Source organism: Ctenopharyngodon idella, chromosome 7 (genome assembly GCF_019924925.1).
Source record: "Ctenopharyngodon idella isolate HZGC_01 chromosome 7, HZGC01, whole genome shotgun sequence".
Taxonomy (NCBI): Eukaryota; Metazoa; Chordata; class Actinopteri; order Cypriniformes; family Xenocyprididae; genus Ctenopharyngodon; species Ctenopharyngodon idella.
In genome coordinates this window covers 2,458,090-2,478,005 of record NC_067226.1, presented here as the reverse complement: position 1 = coordinate 2,478,005, position 19,916 = coordinate 2,458,090, and the positions used below count along the sequence as shown (strand labels likewise).

At 37.4% G+C, this 19,916-nt stretch overlaps 2 protein-coding genes across 14 annotated transcripts in view; both read left to right on the top strand.

Annotated features, from left to right (window-relative positions):
• The first annotated feature begins 340 nt into the window (after nucleotides 1-340).
• adad2 (adenosine deaminase domain containing 2) lies at nucleotides 341-8,807 on the top strand. 6 transcript variants are annotated; one of them, XM_051900411.1, is made up of 9 exons: nucleotides 341-748; nucleotides 1,040-1,491; nucleotides 1,584-1,712; nucleotides 4,033-4,183; nucleotides 4,440-4,607; nucleotides 6,627-6,841; nucleotides 7,293-7,527; nucleotides 7,972-8,104; nucleotides 8,257-8,807. In XM_051900411.1, exons 2-9 carry the CDS (start codon nucleotides 1,083-1,085, stop codon nucleotides 8,365-8,367), a joined length of 1,551 nt encoding a protein of 516 aa, XP_051756371.1. In that variant the 5' UTR covers nucleotides 341-748; nucleotides 1,040-1,082; the 3' UTR covers nucleotides 8,368-8,807. The 6 variants fall into 6 exon arrangements, with proteins under 6 accessions (XP_051756371.1, XP_051756372.1, XP_051756369.1 ...); XM_051900412.1 differs by having other exon boundaries at nucleotides 341-785; nucleotides 1,080-1,491; XM_051900409.1 differs by having other exon boundaries at nucleotides 341-785.
• Nucleotides 8,808-10,487: 1,680 nt separating this feature from the next.
• Nucleotides 10,488-19,916, top strand: part of LOC127516086 (NACHT, LRR and PYD domains-containing protein 1a) — a 28,148-nt gene continuing 18,719 nt past the window's right edge. For 3 of the 8 annotated variants that reach the window (XM_051900387.1, XM_051900384.1, XM_051900388.1), the window contains exon 1: nucleotides 10,668-10,863. The gene's annotated coding sequence lies outside the window, so the exon portion shown is untranslated. Of the gene's footprint in view, nucleotides 10,864-16,621; nucleotides 16,765-19,916 lie in introns of those variants that run through there. The other 5 variants (XR_007930931.1, XR_007930930.1, XR_007930932.1 and 2 more) reach the window with 5 other exon arrangements.

Here is a 19,916-nt window from a genome sequence, read left to right as displayed (position 1 = left end):
TTGGTTATCTATTAAGATAATCAGAAAGTGAGATCCAGTTAAATAGTTGGTTATTATATATTTTAAATAAACCCTTCTATTGGTATTTTTTATATATTCACATATAATCGTAATAAAAAATAAATAAAAAAGAGAACAAAGGGTTTGTAATTTGTATGACAGACTAGGGCTGTCAAAAAAGCTCAACTAAATACACAAATCGAAACACTGCCCGCTGGTGACACCTGCTGGTCAAATGTATGTAAATGCAACGAAAATACCTTAACTGTTTTATCATTTGCACAGCCTTTTTTGTTAATACCTATTGTTTCAAATAAGCTTTACATAACGTAGTTTCTTAAACTTTACAGACTTGAATTTATACAGAGGTTTCATTTAAGGCTTTGATATGATTCTATTTTAACTATTATCATTATATAACTTGTGTTTAATACCTCAATCCAATCCTTAATTCCCTTTTGTGAACAACTTTTTAATTTTAGTTTAAAGGGTCTAACTTAGAGCTGTATTTTACACAGAACTGTCAACAAGGCGCAGAGCACTTGACATTTTTACTTTTTCGGTTTTTAAAAATATTTCTAAAAATTTAGCTTTTAATATATAAAATGCGTTTGTATTTTGTATGTTTAACTTTTTTACTATAAAGCGTCAGAAATTGTTTATCCTTTATTCATGCTTTTACTCGACGTCGCCGTCACGTGACTCAAGCAGGCCGCTCCCAAAAAATTCAGGCCGCTCAATCTTGCAGGTGAACGAGCTGCTAATCAATTAATTCGACAAGTCAGGTATAGTTAGACATACATCGCAACTAGCGTGTCAGTTTATGTATTATGTATTACACTCTAGCTCATCTTACTTCTTGTGTATGTGTATACAGATGCAATTTGATATTAGTATCCCGTTATCAGTCACATTGGTCAGCTAAAATTAGGCACTTGATATATCTAAGATAAACACATCATATTTCAGGCCCATAACGTATAATAATTTTTTAAAACCAACATGTTTTTGTGTTGTGTATTAATATGATCACAAATAGGTCTCTTTGTCTATCAAAACTGCATAACGTCTTACAGCAGATCATGGCAAACCATGGTGTCAGTGCAGAGGGGAAACGGCTTCCACGAATGGCTGCCACTCTAATGATGCGCTTTGCTCCTGAGAGGGAGCCCACCTTTGGCGTCCACAGGGCCTGTCTCAGGCCTCTTGCCCCTAACAGCGAGTTTGATGATTCTCCGTCTACTGGAGAAGAGAGTCAGACCACCGACCCAGAGTTATGTCACTTTGTTGATATAGAAGAACCTTCTGCTGTAGGCCACCATACCCTAGAACTCCCGTCATTGGAGTCTTCGCCTCAAGTGGAGGACCTGGACTCTGGCCCAGGGTCCCCTTCTGTATGGAGCCTGAGTAGTATTATAGGAGGTGAAACAACCCTAGAAGGGCTGGAAGACACCACAGATGGCGCTCCCAGGAGGGACCAGAGAACTGGAGGTTTACTGACTTTTGTCTGTAAAGAATTTTCATTATGTTTCGTTCAGATGTTTCTTTACTATTACTGTTGTCTCAAATTCTTGCTCTTTCAGTGAAGTTCACGGACTGGCACAAAAACCGCATAACAGCAGTGTGTACTGAACGTTTTGGCAAGCTGCTCAGAGAATGCCCTGAGTACCACAGGACTAAGAGCTGCTTTGCTGCTTTTGTACTGGAGAGAGGTGAGATACACTGCACTCACTGCTGGGTTTTGACACAAGACCACTCTTTGTTCATGACTAGAGCTGTGTTCGAAATCGCCCCCTATACCCTCATTCACTATTCCATACATTGCTCCACTAATATAGTCCACTTGAAGGAGTGAATGAAAACGAGCGAGCGATTTCGGACACAGTGTGCGCCGGAAAGGCTCCCGATTTTGTATAGTTATAGTGTGCTTGCCGTTTAATAATCATTTGAAACTTAGCAACTGGCAGCTCCAGTAGTAATGAAAAGATTTATCTTGAACTCTGTCATGGAAACTAGCATGTATAAACCTTAATTAAGCAATTTAATAATCAATTAAAAGGGAATTTATACTTGTATGATATTACATTGTTCACACATTGGACCAGCAGTTTGGAAAATGGATGGTAGGATAACTCACCTGCGGCGGCATCTTCTGGCGAGACATGGGAATTAATTTGACGTGACCCTAACAGTGCATCATGGGTATTCTCTAGCCGCTGAGTGTACATCAGTTATACACTCGTTATTGCAATGCAATATGGGATTGAATGATTGCACTCAATAACGTCCACTATGGTTTCGGACACCACTACAAATGGCTGTCCCCTCAAATAGTGCCCTATTTAAGGGTATAGGGGGTGATTTTAGACACAGCTTAAGACTCAACAATTATTTTCTGTTCGGCCAGTAGAACAGATTTCTACTTGTACTGCTAATTTTTTCCACTGGCCCCAAAACAAAAAATGATAAATTAAATTAAAATATATTTATGAATTTATCGATTTCTCAGTTTAAATGTGTAGACTTTTCATTTATCATATAATATTTATTATAAAACCATATTATTTTTTAATTTTCACAAATTTTTTTAATAAAAAAAATACAGTTGCAAGAAAAAGTATGTGAACCACTTGCAGAATCTGTGAAAATGCTGATAATTTTAACAAAATAAGGGAGATAATACAAAATGCATGTTATTTTTTATTTATTACTGTCCTGAGTAAGATATTTTACATAAAAGATGTCTACATATAATCCACAAGACAAAAAAAATAGCTGAATTTATTAAAATAACCCCATTCATAAGTTTGTGAACCATTGATTCTTAATACTGTGTGTGGTTACCTGGATGATCTACGACTGTTTGTTTGTTGTGTGGTGGTTGTTCATGAGTCCCTTGTTTGTCCTGAGCAGTTAAACTGAGCTCTGTTCTTCAGAAAAATCTCCAGGTCCTGCAGATTCTTCAGTTTTCCAGCATTTTTGCATATTTGAACCCTTTACAGCAGTGACTGAATGATTTTGAGATCCGTCTTTTCACACTGAGGACAACTGAGGGACTCAAACACAACTTTTAAAAAAGGTTCAAACATTCTCTGATGCTCCAGAAAAAAACATGATGCATTAATAGATGGGGGGTGAAAACATTTGGAATTTGAAGATCAAGCTAAATTGTATTTAATTTATCTTCCGGGAAACATGCAAGTATTTTCTGTTGCTTCAGAAGGGCAGTACTAAATGAAAATAAAAATGATATTCAAGCGAAATAAGAAAAATTTGGACCTCTTCATCCTGTTTAAAAGTTTTCACCCCCCGACTCTTAATGCATCGTGTTTCCTTCTGGAGCATCAGTGAATGTTTGAACCTTTTTTAATAGTTGTGTTTGAGTCCCTCAGTTGTACTCCATGTGAAAAGATGGATCTCAAAATCATTCAGTCACTGCTGTAAAGGGTTCAAATATGCAAAAGATGGTGGAAAACTGAAGAATTTTTCGGGACCTGGAGATTTTTTCTGAAGAACAGAGCTCAGTTTAACTGCTCAGAATAAACAAGGGACTCATGAACAACCATCACACAACAAAAAAACAGTCGTAGATCATCCAGGTAACCACACACAGTATTAAGAATCAGTGGTTCACAAACTTTTGAACTGGGTCATTTTAATAAATTCAGCTATTTTTTTGTCTTATGGATTATATGTAAACATCTTTTATGTAAAATATCTTACTCAGGGACAGTACTAAATAAAAAATAACATGCATTTTGTATGATCTCTCTTATTTTGTTAAAATTTTGCACATTTTCACAGATTCTGCAAGTGGTTCACATACTTTTTCTTGCAACTGTATATATATATATTGCCTACTGATGAGCAGAGTTCACAACCAAATTTCACAAACCAAAATTACAAGGCATAGTGCATGTGCATTAATAAAACCATTATGCTTTGTATATGTGTGTGAAATGTGTAACAAAAAAACTTTCCTGAGGTGTTTATTTTTTATGGTTAAATATATGTTTTTATTGTGTGTGTCAGAGGTACGTGACACGGATGCACAGCAGTGTGAGCAATATCAAGTGGTAGCTCTGGGATCAGGTCAGAACTGCTGCAGTGGTTGGCTTTCTTACACGGGATCTGTCGTCCATGACTGCCACGCCATTGTCATCGCCCGCAGAGCCCTCAAAAGGTGCAAAGATTTTAAGCAGCATAGATGGAAATGGAGAGAGAGAGAAGAGCAGGACTATTTCATATATGTGTGTTTGTGTATATGTGTGTATGACCTTGTGGTAAAACATTATTTAAATGGTATATATTGAGTGTATTTGTCCAATATTAGGTATGGCAAATCTCTGTTAGTAACATAATATAATATATTAAGGAGATAATATATTAATAATATACTAAGGAGATAGATGTGTCTGCTGTCCTGTCTGGTGTCACAGGTACTTGTACAAGCAGCTCCTGCTGTTCTACAGTGCTGATCCAGAGCTGAAGCAGCGCTCAATATTGGAAAGTGTTCCATCTGAACGACTGCTTCAGCTAAAACCACGCATGTACCTTCACCTGTACACTAACAAAACCCCCAAAGGAGCAGCTCAGTGCATAGTTTTGTAAGTATAATTTTAATATACAATGCTAGCATATATTCTATAGATCCTCCAGGACAGGGATGGGCAACTTTGGACACTATCCTACATAGTGTAGCTCCAACCCTATTCAAACACAACTGGACAAAGCTAATCAATGTCTTTAGGATCACTAGAAAGCTATGGGAGGGTGAGTTTTTATCAGAGTTAGAGCTAAATTCTGCAGGACAGTGGCTCCACAGGAACGAAGTTGCCCATCCCTGCTCTAGGATCTGAGTTTGACATCCCTGCATTAGACCAGTGGTTCTCAACCCTGCACTAACATGCTGACAAGTTGAATCAGGTGTGTTTGATAAGGGAGACATCTAACCCGTGCAGTGCTGGGGGTACTCCAGGACCAGGGTTGGGAACCACTGCATTATCCACCTTTTTCCTACACCCCATGTCATTTTGATCAGTGAAATCAATGAAAGGTTTGCTTTAAAAACACAGTAACAAGCATTTTCAAAAACTCTGTACAATGAGATGACATTATTCTATTCATCCATCAAACATTAAAAAAGTGTAGAACCATTAACAAATTACTACAACAGACCATGAATAACCTAATCATGTAAATCACATAACTCTGTACAATGAGATGACATTATTCTATTCATCCATCAAACATTAAAAAAGTGTAGAACCATTAACAAATTACTACAACAGACCATGAATAACCTAATCATGTAAATCATATAATTCTGTGAAATATCACTGTAGTAATATATGTCTGTATTGTACGTTGCCTTAATCACTAGTACATTGAGTGATAATAAAGTGATTTGCCATTTAGAAACATTCCAGTAAACACTACTAATAGGGATTAGAAGTGAACAGGGGAGACAATTACATTTTAAAGCGTCCGTGTGAAAACAAACCTGGAAAGAGACATTTGAGAAGGAAAAATGAGAGATTCTTATGCATTCCAGTGAATTATTCATGGGATATATCATAAATTAAATCAGGAGAGAGACCACAAATACACAGTATATGTCTTTCTTCATACTGTTACAGCAGCATTACACAGGGAAAAAAATAAAATAATCAGGAGGAAAAGAATGCAGCGACTGAAAAGAACTCTTGCTATAGATATTCTTGTTATACTATACCATGTCATATTAAATACCAAGCGTTACATTATTCTTCTGACGTCTGAAATCGAACATGAAGGAAATTTTACAGCTCATTCAGATTATTTGTAGTGCAACCTTATGATTTGAAAAGATTTATTTCATTCTTTTTGAGTGGAACTTCCTTAAACCTTCCATAATCTAAAACGCAGTAGGCTCGTTAGGAAAAAGGTGGATGCAATATTGCAGGGGTTCTCAGCTCTGGCCCTCGAGGTCCACAGTCCTACGGAGTTCAGCCCTGAGAGACACCTGAGTACGCTAATCAAGGTCTTCAGGATTTCTAGACAACTATTGTGTTGGAGCAGGGTTGAAACTAAACTGCAGGGCTGTGGCCCACTAGAAGCTGAGTTTGACACCCCTGGTTGACTGTGTATTTTAGAGAATCTGTTTAAAGGGTTAGTTCACCCAAAAATGAAAATTCTGTCATAAATTACTCACCCTTATGACGTTCCACACCCGTAAGATCTTCGTTCATCTTTGGAACACAAATTAAGATATTTTTGATGAAATCTGAGAGATATATGATTAGTTTATAGACCGCAATATAATCAACACTTTCAAGGTCCAAAAAGGTACTAAAGACATCGTTAAAACAGTCGACGTGACTACAGTGGTTCAACCTTAATTTTATGAAGCGACGAAAATACTTTTTGTGCGCAAAAACAAAACAAAAATAACAACTTTATTCAACAATATCTTCTCTTCTGTGTCATTCTCATACGTTGTTTACGTCCAGCGCTTCCAGGTACTACATCAGAACGTGAGTAATAAATGACAGAATTTTCATTTTTGGGTGAACTAACACTTTAATGTGTATATTACCTACCTTTAAAACCTAAAATAATTTAAATCTGCATGTATCCTTTCACAGAAAGTCTCAAAACAGTGCTTACACCACTCTGAAGCTGCAGTGCCATGCTAAAGGCTCTCTCATACCTGCTGCTTTCGTGCTTCCAAGCGTGTGGGGTGCACGTATCTGTTGCATGTCCGACAGTGCCAAACTCACCCGTTGGACTGTCACTGGAGTGCAGGGGGCACTACTGAGTCATTTTATTAACCCAGTCTACATTACTAGCATTGTACTTGGTAAGCTGTGCGTATTTGCAGGGAACTGAGTGTTAACAAATATGCTAATTGGATCATGATTAATACTGTGTGACAGACATATGCAGTATCAGCTTCTGTAAGTCTTTTTTGTGTGGTTCACTTTGCTTTTGTCAAGTACCACATCTCATAGAAGCTGTTCTGACCGCTCACTGAGTAGTCAATTTCCACTTCCACTTGTTTAGATGCTTCTTCATTAATAAACTGTAGGAATTAGGAAACGTTCATTTGAATATGTGAAAAGACTGAAGAATCAACACAATATCATGAGAATGAATTGCAATATATTGATTCATGACTGCATTAGAGAGCCTTACTACTCAAATATTTTATAGACAGACATCTTTGTGTGTATATTCCATATTCATAGATGAAATCCAAGCAATCAGAAGAATGGTTGTACTTATTAACCTTTTCTCCACTTGTTGTCTAGGTGATTCCCGACACTGCTCAGAGAAAGTGTCTGAAATCATCAACAATCGTCTGGGCACTGGCTGGAATAATGCTCTGCCTCCTCCATTCAAACAAACCACCATCTTCTTCTTGAGTGGAGAGAGTGTGGGGCCTGTTGAGAACACCGAATACTGCAAAGACCTCAGTGTCAACTGGTGTTTGGGAGACTCCAGTATTGAGATTCTGGACAGCACCACTGGCTATGCAATCAACAAGTCAGTCATACTTGATAAACTAGCTAATGACGTTATTATCTTATGCAGAAGTTTGACTATATTGGGTTAGACTATTATAAATATGTGCACCATTTGAGGAGCTGACCACCCTGTTGCACTCTGTTTGTGTTTGTCACAATAGAGCACAACATTTGGTGTCCGGAAGTAAAAATCCCATTTATTTTTTCCATAGAAAAATTTATTTAGTAGAAGTCATGTGTGATTTCAACATATTGTGGATATTGCTGTTTTTGTACTGTTCATACACAAGAGTTTGCTTTTTAACTGTAAGATATATGAAAACAACATTCTATCTCTTCTATCTCGCTCTCTCTCTCTATTTAACAGTGCAATCTGTTTAAATATTAATTCCTATTCCTTTACTCCACTCAGTGAATTGATTGCCTTTCAGTTTATATCATCCTTTTTAATTTTCTCTCCCAGTTCTCCATTTGTAAGCGGTCCTGGATCGTCAAGCAGACTTTGTAAAAGAGCGTTGTACTTCTGCTTCAGAAAAGTCTCAGCACTGGCAGGCCACCATGACTTATTGTCATTCACCACATACCGCAATGCTAAAGTATGTGTATATAGTTTTGTATGGATAATAATATCCACGTGCATGTGAGTTTGAGTTCATCAGTTAAAACTGCGGTTGCATACACATAAATGTGGCATTTTGTGCACTAATCTGCTGTTGTAAACTGCTAATCTGTTTTATATTCCATTTAGATGGCTGCCCAGATGTATCAGGAGACCAAGACTCAAGTCAGTGTGCAGTTCTTGGCCAACAATGCTGGACCGTGGAACTCCAAACACTTGGTAGATTGCTTCAGTCGCTAAATGACAGGTTGAACAACCCTTGAAATACATTTAGGTTCCCAGATGTTCAATAAATGGCACCCTTTGCTTTTGGATGTTCATTGATGTTTGAAAACATATGTTCATATTTAAGTTCTTAGTTCATTATCAGTTAGCTATGAGGCATGCAAGTGCACTTCAACTGAAAAAAAAAAATGTTCTAAAAAGTGTAAAGTGTACTACCAGCTATTTTAACTTTGAAGTTATTTAATATTTGTGTGCTTGTTTTACATTTGCAGTGTTACTTGGATTCTGTGCTTTGGTGTTTTGTTTATTTGGTAAGAAAGATGGATGAGACTTTAAGTTTGACTTACCTACACAGAAATATTATAGCACTTGTAAGGCTCAGGCCTTTCATAATTCATGTTTATTCCCATTCATAATTTGTGATAAATTAAACAATAAAAACATTGTGAAAATGACTGATCATATTATAGTATTGGTTTGTCAGCAACCAGTAACACTATTGACAAATTTCAAGATTCAAGTTATTTATATATATAAAAAAAAAAGAGGCGGCAAGGCGTTACAAAAAAAGTAATAGCACTGATCATACAATTACTTAAAGGGTTAGTTCACCCAAAAATGAAAATAATATAATTTATTACTCACCCTCATGTCGTTCTCCACCCCTAAGACCTTCATTCATCTTCGAAACACAAATTAAGATATTTTTTATCAAATCCGATGGCTCAGTGAGGCCTGCATAGACAGCAGTGGTAATTCCTCTCTTAAGATCCATAAAGATACTAAAAACATATTTAAATCAGTTCATGTGAGTTCAGTGGTTCTACCTTAATATTATAAAGCGACAAGAATATTTTTTGTGCGCCAAAAAAACATAATAGCGGCTTTTTAACAATATCTAGTGATGGCCGATTTCAAAACACTGCTTTGGAGCATTATGAATCTTTTGAGTCGAATCAGTAATTCAGATTGCGTATCAAACCGCCAAACTGCTGAAGTCACGTGACTTTGGTGCTTCGAACGACTAATTTGATTCGTAAAGCTCCGAAGCTTCATTAAGCAGTGTTTTGAAATCTGCCATAACTAGATATTGTTAAAAAGTCGTTATTTTGCTTTTTGTTTTTGGCGCACAAAAAAATATTCTTGTCGCTTTATAATATTAAGGTAGAACCACTGTACTCACATGAACTGATTTAAATATGTTTTTAGTACCTTTATGGATCTTGAGAGAGGAAGTATCATTGCTGTCTATGCAGGCCTCACTGAGCCATCGGATTTAATCAAAAATATCTTAATTTGTGTTCCGAAGATGAACGAAGGTCTTACGGGTGGAGAACGACATGAGGGTGAGTAATTAATGACAGAATTTTCATTTTTGGGTGAACTAACCCTTTAATAAATCATATGTATTGATAAACACAACAGATTAACAATCTACTACTAATACCATCACAATGTCACTGACCATTAAAAATGACCCTTAAATATTCTTAAGTGTTATAGATTTTTTATACACACCATACTAATCATATAGTAGTAGTGCACATAGTAATACATTGCTTGAGAGGAATATTTCGTTTTTTAACTGGAAAAACTTTTTTTGATGCTTCAAAATTTGAATAATTGTAAATATTCCAAATGACAGTTAAAGTATTTAAAATAATTATAAATGCTTTTCTATAGGAATTGAGTATATTGCAGTTTGACAAATAACCAAGCTCTCCATAAATCAAACAAAATAATCCCTACAATTGAATAAAATAACACGCTGGCTATATTATAAAGACACATCATATTTAATAATGGTATAAGATATGTTAATTGCATTTTAATATATTACACTATAAAAGGCGTTCTGACCAGCAGACTTAACCAGCGTGTGGTGTTTCGAGCGCTTGGAAACGGGAATCCCTTTTCATCCAAGAAAACGCTTAACGTAACTAAATGTGTTGCGTTCATATTCTGGGCTCATCTGCTTTTCTGCACATAGTATGGTTTATTAATAAGGTGAGTACAAAATTTGGTCTTTTAATATTACTGCTTAGTACATTGTCAAACCGCGTTGCGTTCATGTTCTGGGCTCATAACATGCTTTAGTTTGGAGTTTTATGCACTATCCAATAAGCCACATTAAGCGTTTTAGAATGTCCCATTTTGGGGAGCAATTGGTTCAGTTAATTCAAAGTTTCGAAGAGCTTAGTTTCTCCCATTACTACTGTAAACAGTGATATCTATGAATAGATTTATTTGTAGCCAGCCTGCCCTTATCGAAAATGAAAGACTTACCTCACCATTATTCCTAAAGTCTAGGTCTGACGCACTGCCCCGGAACTTCGCCGTAACCTATATCAAAGTATATGCCATAGTCTTGTTGGATTGCAGCAGTGATGTTGGTGATCTTAATGGAGGCTTGGAGAGCGGATCTTGTCCATGGGTGACTTGACAAACCTGTGTCGTTGCTTTATGGATCTTGTTTGTGTGATGCAAATCTGAACAGATGCACTGAATAAGGTCGGTAGACATAACTTTCGGTGTCAGCTTTATGAGCGCCATCTTTTAAAGGTTAGAAATGTATAACCTATATTTTTGAACTTTTCAACATTTTAATTAATTTCTTTGTCAAATTATTGTTACATTTATTGTTTTTGTCAATGGTTCATTAGCCTATTTGTAGATTACATTTAATGTATTAAACTTTAATGAAAACATTATTAGTTGGGTTGTAAATGGTGTTATACATTATACATGTTTGGCCTGCGTTTTTATTTACACCGTTTTGAACAGCATGCTGTCCGCTTGTATAGCCTGTTTCGAGCGCTTTGAAACTGAATCATTTTGTTCGGGGGAAAGAGTTTATTAATTCATTTGGACTGGTCAGTATTTAGAGTTTACACCGAAAATGCCAGTTTTATAAAAATAAGTCACAGACAATTTTGCGACGGATAGGATTAAGTTTACAGCACTTTTCATTCGTTTCTATCAAAGCAGTTCTATGACAAGCCTCCGGTGGTTAGCTCAAAAAGCGGAAATGCTGCATACCGCAGGGAAGGACAATAACGTCAGTTAACTTCCGCCTATCAGCAAAGCAGTGGATCTGTTATTCCGCCTTACCTTCGCGCTGGTGACGTCTCGGGAAAATGTTTTAATAACTTTAAACGCGAACTGTTTATGTCAAGAATTTACACAGTCGGCTTCTTTTGGTAACGTTATTATTTCCTTTCTGTAACTGCCTTGCTTAGGGTTGCCGCGAGCAGAAACTTTAGCAATGTTGTGTCCTTGAATTGCTGTCAGAGTTTTATCACAATGATTGTGTGTCCACACAAATCTGTTAGCCTATTTGGAATAACAAGAATATTGTCTTTAAAAACAAATCTTTATTTTTTAGAAATTGGTAGGCTATGATAACGGTATTGTTTCTTGTGAGATTTATTCATGAGTAATGGACACCTGAAAGTAGCACACCCACATATAATACTCCGAAGAATTAATGGTGGGATTTTACATCATACCAGTTTATACTGAATTGGTGCAATATAAGATTGTATAATTTGTAAGAAGTGTATTGAAAATACAAAACGGAAGTATGTGTTCATTTAATGTTATTCCCTGGAGAAATAATTTTATTTAATTCATTTAATGCTGCTATAACAATATACTGTTGTAAATCCTCTGTATATTTTTGTATGTCGCATACAAAAAGTCTTGTTCTACAATAAAGAGATGAATGATGACGATGTTTTTTTACTAGGCTAATAAAAATACCATGTACATGAGTCAGTTTTTACAACATTAACAGTCTTCATGTAGAAATAGTATTATATTAAACATAATTTTTATTATGTATGCTATGTCATATTTGTCGAAATAAAACTGAAAAAATAGACTTTTTGATATTTAAAAAGAATAAGCTTATGTTGATCTTTGTACATACAGGCACTGAAATACGTTGTCTTCTGTAATAAAGCAAGGCAGGCGATTTTATTTTATTTTTTATATTAAAAATAGGAACAGAGAAGCAAATTACAAACAATAGGGCAAATAGAAATAAATAATAGGGGAGAGTGGGGTAAGATGAGCCATTTTTACTTATGTGGTCCTCAAGATAAGGGAAAATGAGGCAGAAGTATATTGAAAGTATTTAAAGTAATTTCAGGATGTTTCCTATCATTTTAAATGATCAGAATACATCTATGACAAAAAAATATAAAGATAATGTACATATTTTAAAAACTAATTTAATAATCAAATTTCCTTTTACAAATATTCTTTGTAAAATATTTTACAAATATTTCTTTTTTTAAAGCTAAATTAAACAACATAAAATCAACCAAATTAAGTTGAAATTTCAGTATCTTTAACTGTTTGCATTTCTGAAACAATATGTTGAACATTAAAGTTGTAACCTTCCCATAAACAGACTAAACAGAGAGTTTGTTGAGTAAAATTAAAATAAAAACTAAATAAGAATGAATAAATGTCACTGAAACTAATAAACATTTTAGTCAAAAGGTTCTTGACATGGTAGTTTTTCTGCAATGTCGATCATGTTAGGCCATTAGAGACTACAGGTGGAAAGATATATATGATTAAACATCCTCTGGTTCGTATCAGAGAAGGATTTGGTGTACTTGTACACTATTACTATCAAATAAACTCGAAAATAAGGATAAACGAAACCAGTTGCATAATATTACATTGAAATGACCCCAGTTTATACTTCAGATTTAACTTAAATTCATTGCCTTATGGTAGGGTAAGTTAAAAATGAAAATGGCAGAAATGATGAGTGGTTTTAAAATATATGGTCACATGACAATAAAATGGTACGGTTGCCAAGATACAGGGGGTGGGTCAACTTACCCACTGGCTCATCTTACCCCACTCTCCCCTATACAAATGAAAAACATTTTTTTAGATTTTCAGGCACAGTAGCCTGTTTATTTAACATTTAGTAAGAAATACAGAAATTGATTCATAAAATGTAAAAATAAAACACTGTATAGGCTAGTCTTCACTGTGAGTGATTTTTTTTGTTTTATTTTTTTTAATTAACATTAATCAAACAGATGGCAACAGTTTATGAGGCTGCTGTTTTTTTAAGAATGAATGCTTGGATCTAATATACTGTTACACATCCAAATTTCTCCTGTTTACCTTCACATAGAACATAACAGACTGTGGCCAAGTTCACACTGTCAGTTTTTGGGATTGACAACCGCATTTACTTACAGGTGTGAGTCTTGAAATGTCCCGTTCACACAGCAACTTACAGTAGCGTCTAGAACACTGTCTGTATGAACGTGCAGCGAGAGTCCAGCCCGTATTCTCTTACTAGTAACCATAACGACAGTGACCAACGTAATATTAAAGATGGCGACATCCATAAAACTGAAAAGTCTCATCACTTTTGACACGACAAGAGACCAATTGAACCGCGAGTGTATCCATTCAAACTTCATTAACCAACAGCCACATGTAAACACGCAATAGCCGGAGTGTTTAACCGTTGCACTCGCGTGTCACGTCCTTTGCGACGTCTTGCGCATGACACGGCATTTGAATTTGGAAAAGAAACACAAACTGACGGGAGCCGCTCCGGTGGAAAACAGTGATTGGATCTAACACCTTAAGATGACGCACAGCTCTGTCACTGTAACTGAAAGCCAAACCACACACAAAACACCAGCTCTCTTGCACTGTATGACGTGACAGACAACTAGTTGTCCAGTCCTGTTCTGTTCACACAGTGTGAAAATTCAGAGAATGCGGTTGTGAGTTCTGAAAATTTACGGGTGTGAGTTTGGTTATAAAATGCGGTTGTCACACCCGTAAATAACCGTATTGTGTGTGAATCTCTACCGATTAAATTAAATCATTAATTTAATGAGATAGTCTGACTTGGGTTGTAACATGCTCTTATGCGCTTTGATAGAAAGCCCTAGGCACTGCAAGTGGTGAAGGAGCTTTGATTTATGACTGTTTAGCACATTCTCAGAATGGGCCAAATCAGCCAGTCATACAGTTCAGGAGACACATTCCGTTTTAGAGAGGACAGTGCAGCACCCATGCATTTTGTGAACGTGAGTAGTCCCAATGACAGGCCGAAGGGCAGGATCTGATAGGCCATGCCCTCGAAGGCAAATCTCAGAAAGCACCTGTGAGGGGCTATCTGAATGTGAAAGTAGGTCTACCGAAATTAACAAATCCCTGGGCCGAACGTGCATGCGGATTTGTTTTTTGGTGATAATTTTGAATGAGTGCAGTGAAAGTGCACTGTTCAGTGGTCTCAAATCCAAAATAGGTTGAAGGCCGCCGTCCTTTTTCGAACCCAGAAAATAACGGCTGTAAAAGCTGCTCTCTGAATCCTCCAGAGGCAACACCTCTATTGCATGCTTCTCTAATAGTGCATGTATCTTGGTGCACAAGATGGGAGCATATTGTGGTGGAACAGAGAAACATCATCATGCCACTGAAGCAGGGTGGTCTGCGACAAAAGTGTAGCCACTTAACCACAGTTCTCATCACCCATTCTGAAATGTCCAGAATCGCTCGACATGTTTTTGTCGGGCTGAATAGTTCTGCGCTGTATACAGGGCAGTTCGCCATTTCGGGTTTTCTGAGTGGTCTGGCACATCACACTTTGTTTTCACCCCTGTTTGTTTTTGCATTTATTAAAGGCAAAGACATTGAACAACAAACTTTCTCGCTCACAACAGGAAAGGGAACTAGGGGACAAATATGAATAGGAGCGTAAGAAAGGCGGGCTTCATTCTTGGGCATGTGACTCATGGCTTTCGATTGTTTCTGGGCTTCCAGGAAACGCTCTGAGAATCACTGAATAATCCGGCCACGTGAACTGGGGCATCCAAGATGGCTGTCTTCTCAGTCTCTCATCTCTGTCAGCGTGAGACACAAATGGCGGTTAAATACCACCAAACTCCCCATGCTGCGGCAGATGGACTGGGCAGTCTTTTTCATAGCTCAAAGGGCCAGGTCGATGGAGCTTCAGAGCTCTTTAGATGTTTCTGTATCCTGGCCATTCTCATCCAATGATTTTAGCAGCTTCGCCTGGAACATCTGAGGCACTGCCATGTTGTGGAGAGCTGAAGCTGCCTGCCTGGCAGAAATAAAAGCCTTCTCCACGATGTGTGCTGTGTTGTCCAGCAAGCCTTTTGAGAGAAGCGTGGGGGCGACGTTCTTGCTGTGGCCAGTGTGCTAAAAAAACCACTCATCCAGTTGGCTGTGCGGCAGCATGGCAGGAGGAGACCAATCCAGACCTAATTCCTCCTCCACTTTAGTGAGAATGCACAGCAGATCGTCATCCATGGTGGCTGCCACATGCTCGTTTGCCTTGCTATGGGACGCCATCGATTCTGGGACAGGACTCCATGACCAATCCTATCTCTCCGAGGCTGTAGTTGACAGGGTGTCGGCGTCGTCCTTCGACGAGCCAAAAGAAACCAATCCACGGACTCCTTCAGAGGGGTGGAGGGAGTCTTCGGCATAAGTAACAGGATGCTCAGGTGAGTGCAAGGCATGCGGGAGCTGGGCCAGCATGAGCATGTCTCCTGAGAAAGCAGCCTCCAGCTGGCGCTGCTTCTTTCTCCGCGGCTATACAGAGGTGGAGGGGGGAAGCACATTCACGGCCATTTTATCACCAAGGACGAGGAGGTGAAGGGTCCTGATGCTTATCTCCTCGAAGTGGGGGGACAACCAGACCCTTCCATCACTGTTTCCGCATGGGCATGACCCAGGCAATGTACACACGAGTTGTGCCCATCCGGGAGCTCAATAGGTCCTGCGCAGGAAGAGCACAGCTTCAAAGCCATCTCTTTCAAGTCGTCTTGAGGCAGGGGTGGTTCTAGGATTTCGTCCTCAGGGGGGCTTAGCCTTCAGTGAGAATCTGTAGCAAGAGATTACAGTTTTAGGGGGGCTGAGATGACAGATAGGGGGGCTAAAGCCCCCTGAAAATGGCCTAGAACGACCCCTGTCTTGAAGTTCGCCGGAACGCAGAAGGGAAATAATCCACTTTGAATACAGGTTTAAGTAGACAGGTGTCATGAAGGAGAAAGATTTGAATGCAGTGACGTTAGCTGCAGCTTACTGTATATAGCTGGAGTGCTCACCCTTTTTTCGCACACTTGAACGTCATTGGTCGGCGTGACACGCACAGAGCCATTCGGTAGGGCTTCAGTATTCTAGGAGAATCAATGACGCAATGTCGAGAGAACCAGCCTCAGAAGGGAACTATTGCATTGCCACATATTTGGGCCTGTCTGATCTTGCTTAACTGGGTGTTGATCCCAGCTTCCAGTCAATGGCTACTATCAAACTGTCTGGTTACCAACATTCTTCAAAATACCTTGTGAGTTCAACAGAAGAAACAAACTCAAGGTTTGGAACAACTTGAGGGTGAGTAAATGATGACAGAATTTTCATTTTTGGACAAACTATCCTTTTAATAGCTGCATCCCACTCTTTAAGCAGAGACCTACTCTCTTATCAAACCATGGCTTCTGGTTGGCGAATATCCTAATAGTTTGAGTTGTTAGGACGGCCTCAGTGCAGAAATCTATATATAGGCTAGAACTGATGTACTATATTAAACTAATTCAACCCCCTCTGCAAATACATCCCATTCTGCAAGATCAAAACTAGGGGTGGGAATATTTTGGTACCTAAGAATTTGATTCAAATCGATTCTTGATGTCATGATTCAATTAAAATATGCATAGATTTGATTCTAGTTTACTGTTTTGTGTTACTCTTCCTATTTGACTGCGGTAGACAGTTTAATAGCTCTTGAACGTGTTGGACGTGTCCCTCCCCCATCACTTTTTTTCGGGCAAGTGTGTTCACATAGAGGCTAATGTGAATAAATCTTGATTTAAATTAAAAGAGACAAGATAGTCTATGAATGACCTGTCATTTTATTCTTAACTAAAATGAGGCGATCAAAACATTATGGAGCGCTCACTTCCGTGTAATATATGTTTTATTCATACTGGAAGCCGGAGGGCGCTGTCTCGCAGAATATCCAAAACGGATTCGTAGAAGTAATTCAGCTATTCGCCTTAGCAGCAGCTGAATAAAATGCAGAAACACATTGACTGATGAATCGTGAAAACAATGAACACACGATTGCGACAAGACATGGTTTATGTGTGTTTTTCAAGCCATCTCAAGGTATTTATCGACAGAAAAAGTATATGAATAATGCAGTGCAAATTGACAACCTTTTTAATGTTTTCGAAAGAAGTCTCTAACGCTCGCCAAGGCTGCAAATATTTATTATAAAAAATACAGTAAAAACAGTAATATTGCGAAATATTATTACAAATTAAAATAGCTGTTTTCTATATGAATATACAGTAAAGTGTAATTCATTCCTGTGCTCAAAGCTGAATTTTCAGCATCATTACTTCAGTCTTCAGTGTCACATGATCCTTCAGAAATCATTGTAATATGATGATTTGCTGCGAAACATTTGTGATTATTATCAGTGTTAAAAACAGTTGCTTAAAATTGTTGTGGAAACCTAAACATACATTTAATTTTTCTGGATTCTTTGATGAATAGAAAGTTCAACAAACAGCATTTATTTGCATTTATTGTCACTGTCACTTTTGATAAATTTAATGCATCCTTGATGAATAAAGATATTAATTTCTTTCTTTTTTTTAATCTTACCAAAAATGTTTTAATGATATCATGGTTTCCACAAAAATATGAAGCAGCACAACTGTTTTCAACGTTGATAATAATCAGAAATGTTTCTTGAGCAGCAAATCATCATATTAGAATGATTTCTGAAGGATCATTTGACACTGAAGAGTAAAGATACTAATAATTCAGCTTTGATCACAGGAATAAATTACACTTTACTATATATTCACAATATTACTGTTTTTACTGCATTTTTTGATTAAATAAATCCAGCCTTCGTGAGCAGAAGAGACATATTTCAATTGTACAAATACAATTGTAGGCTAATGTTTCCAAACTTTTGATAGGTACTGTATTTTCTGCTTTATTCTGTATTCTAATATTATTATTTTTTACATTGTCTAAAATCCATGAGGACTTAAAGTACAAGTGTTTGTAGTACATAAATCAATCATATAGTCATAAAATATAGGGGAAAAAATATTAAATATTGGTTATTGTTCAGCAGTGTTTTAAATAAAACACATAAAATAAAGCAAATAAAAGCAAGAGATGAGAAAAAAAAATCTATCAATTAGACAAAGGTCAGATTAATTATTTAAAAAAAAAAAAAAAAAATCTGTCCCCCTCAGTTCTGAAAATGATGGCTACGCCCCTGGGGAGATGGATGCATTTTTCTCAGGCTGTTACCAAAAAGTCATGCGTCTTTTATGGCATGTTTCCACCGAGCAGTACAGTACAATACAATTCGGGACGGTAAACTCTGATCCAGCTTGAGTTTCCACCGCCAAAAGTACCCTTACTTGATTACTTTCCATACATAGTGTATGCCGGAAAGTAGCGATCGACGTCATTCTTGCACAAAGAAGAAATCGACACAGTAAGCAACAATGGAGGACATACAGCAGATATTGTTCTTGCTTCTCGGCATGTGGCTGTTTGTGTTGCAACGGTATTGTGTTTCAATTGTATATTTAAAAAATGGTGCCTCTTGTGTCGTCATTCCCCTTGTATGCACAAGTGACGATTCTCTGTCAACCAATCAATGTTCTGCAGTGAGTCCAGCTCCACCGGACTACAGTGCTAAGTACCCCAATGGAAGGGTCCCAAAAAAGTGGTATGGTACAGTTTGGTATTTTTGGTACCATTCACAACTTCTGACAATCGAAACAGAAATAATTGTGTACCGTACTGTACCATACTGCTCAGTGGAAATGAGTCATTAAAAAGCAAGTTTAAAAGCTATGTCACAGAAAATGAATAATCAGTAGTCATATGTAAAAATAAAACAGTATAGTCTTCACTGTATGAATTTATATAAACTGATTTATATTAAAGATACAAAAGATAGATGGCAACAGTTTATGAGGCTGCTCTCCCTTTAAAGGATTAGTTCACTTTCAAATGAAATTTAGCCCAAGCTTTACTCACCCTTAAGCCGTCCTAGGTGTATATGACTTTCTTCTTTCTGATGAACACAATCTGAGATATTTGAATAAATATCCTGACGCATCCGAGCTTTATAATGGCAGTAAGCAGGGGTCACGAGTATGAGCTGAAGAAAGTGCTTCCATCTACATCCATCCATCATAAACGTACTCCACACGGCTCCTAGGGGGGTAAAAAAGGCCTTCTGAAGTGAAGCAACGAGTTTGTGTAAAAAAACATCCATATTTAACAAGTTATGAAATAAAATATCTAGCTTCTGCCAGACCACCATTTGTATTCAAGTTTCGAAGAAAGTGTAAACTGGCGTTGCATCAGTTACATTTTTTCCGTAAGTTGAATAGGGAAGGCAAGACTACGCAAGCTTTTTGAACTGCAAGAGTTTTACACTTTCTTTGTACGTTGAATACGGAATGCGGTCTGGCGGAAGCTAGATATTTTACTTCATAACT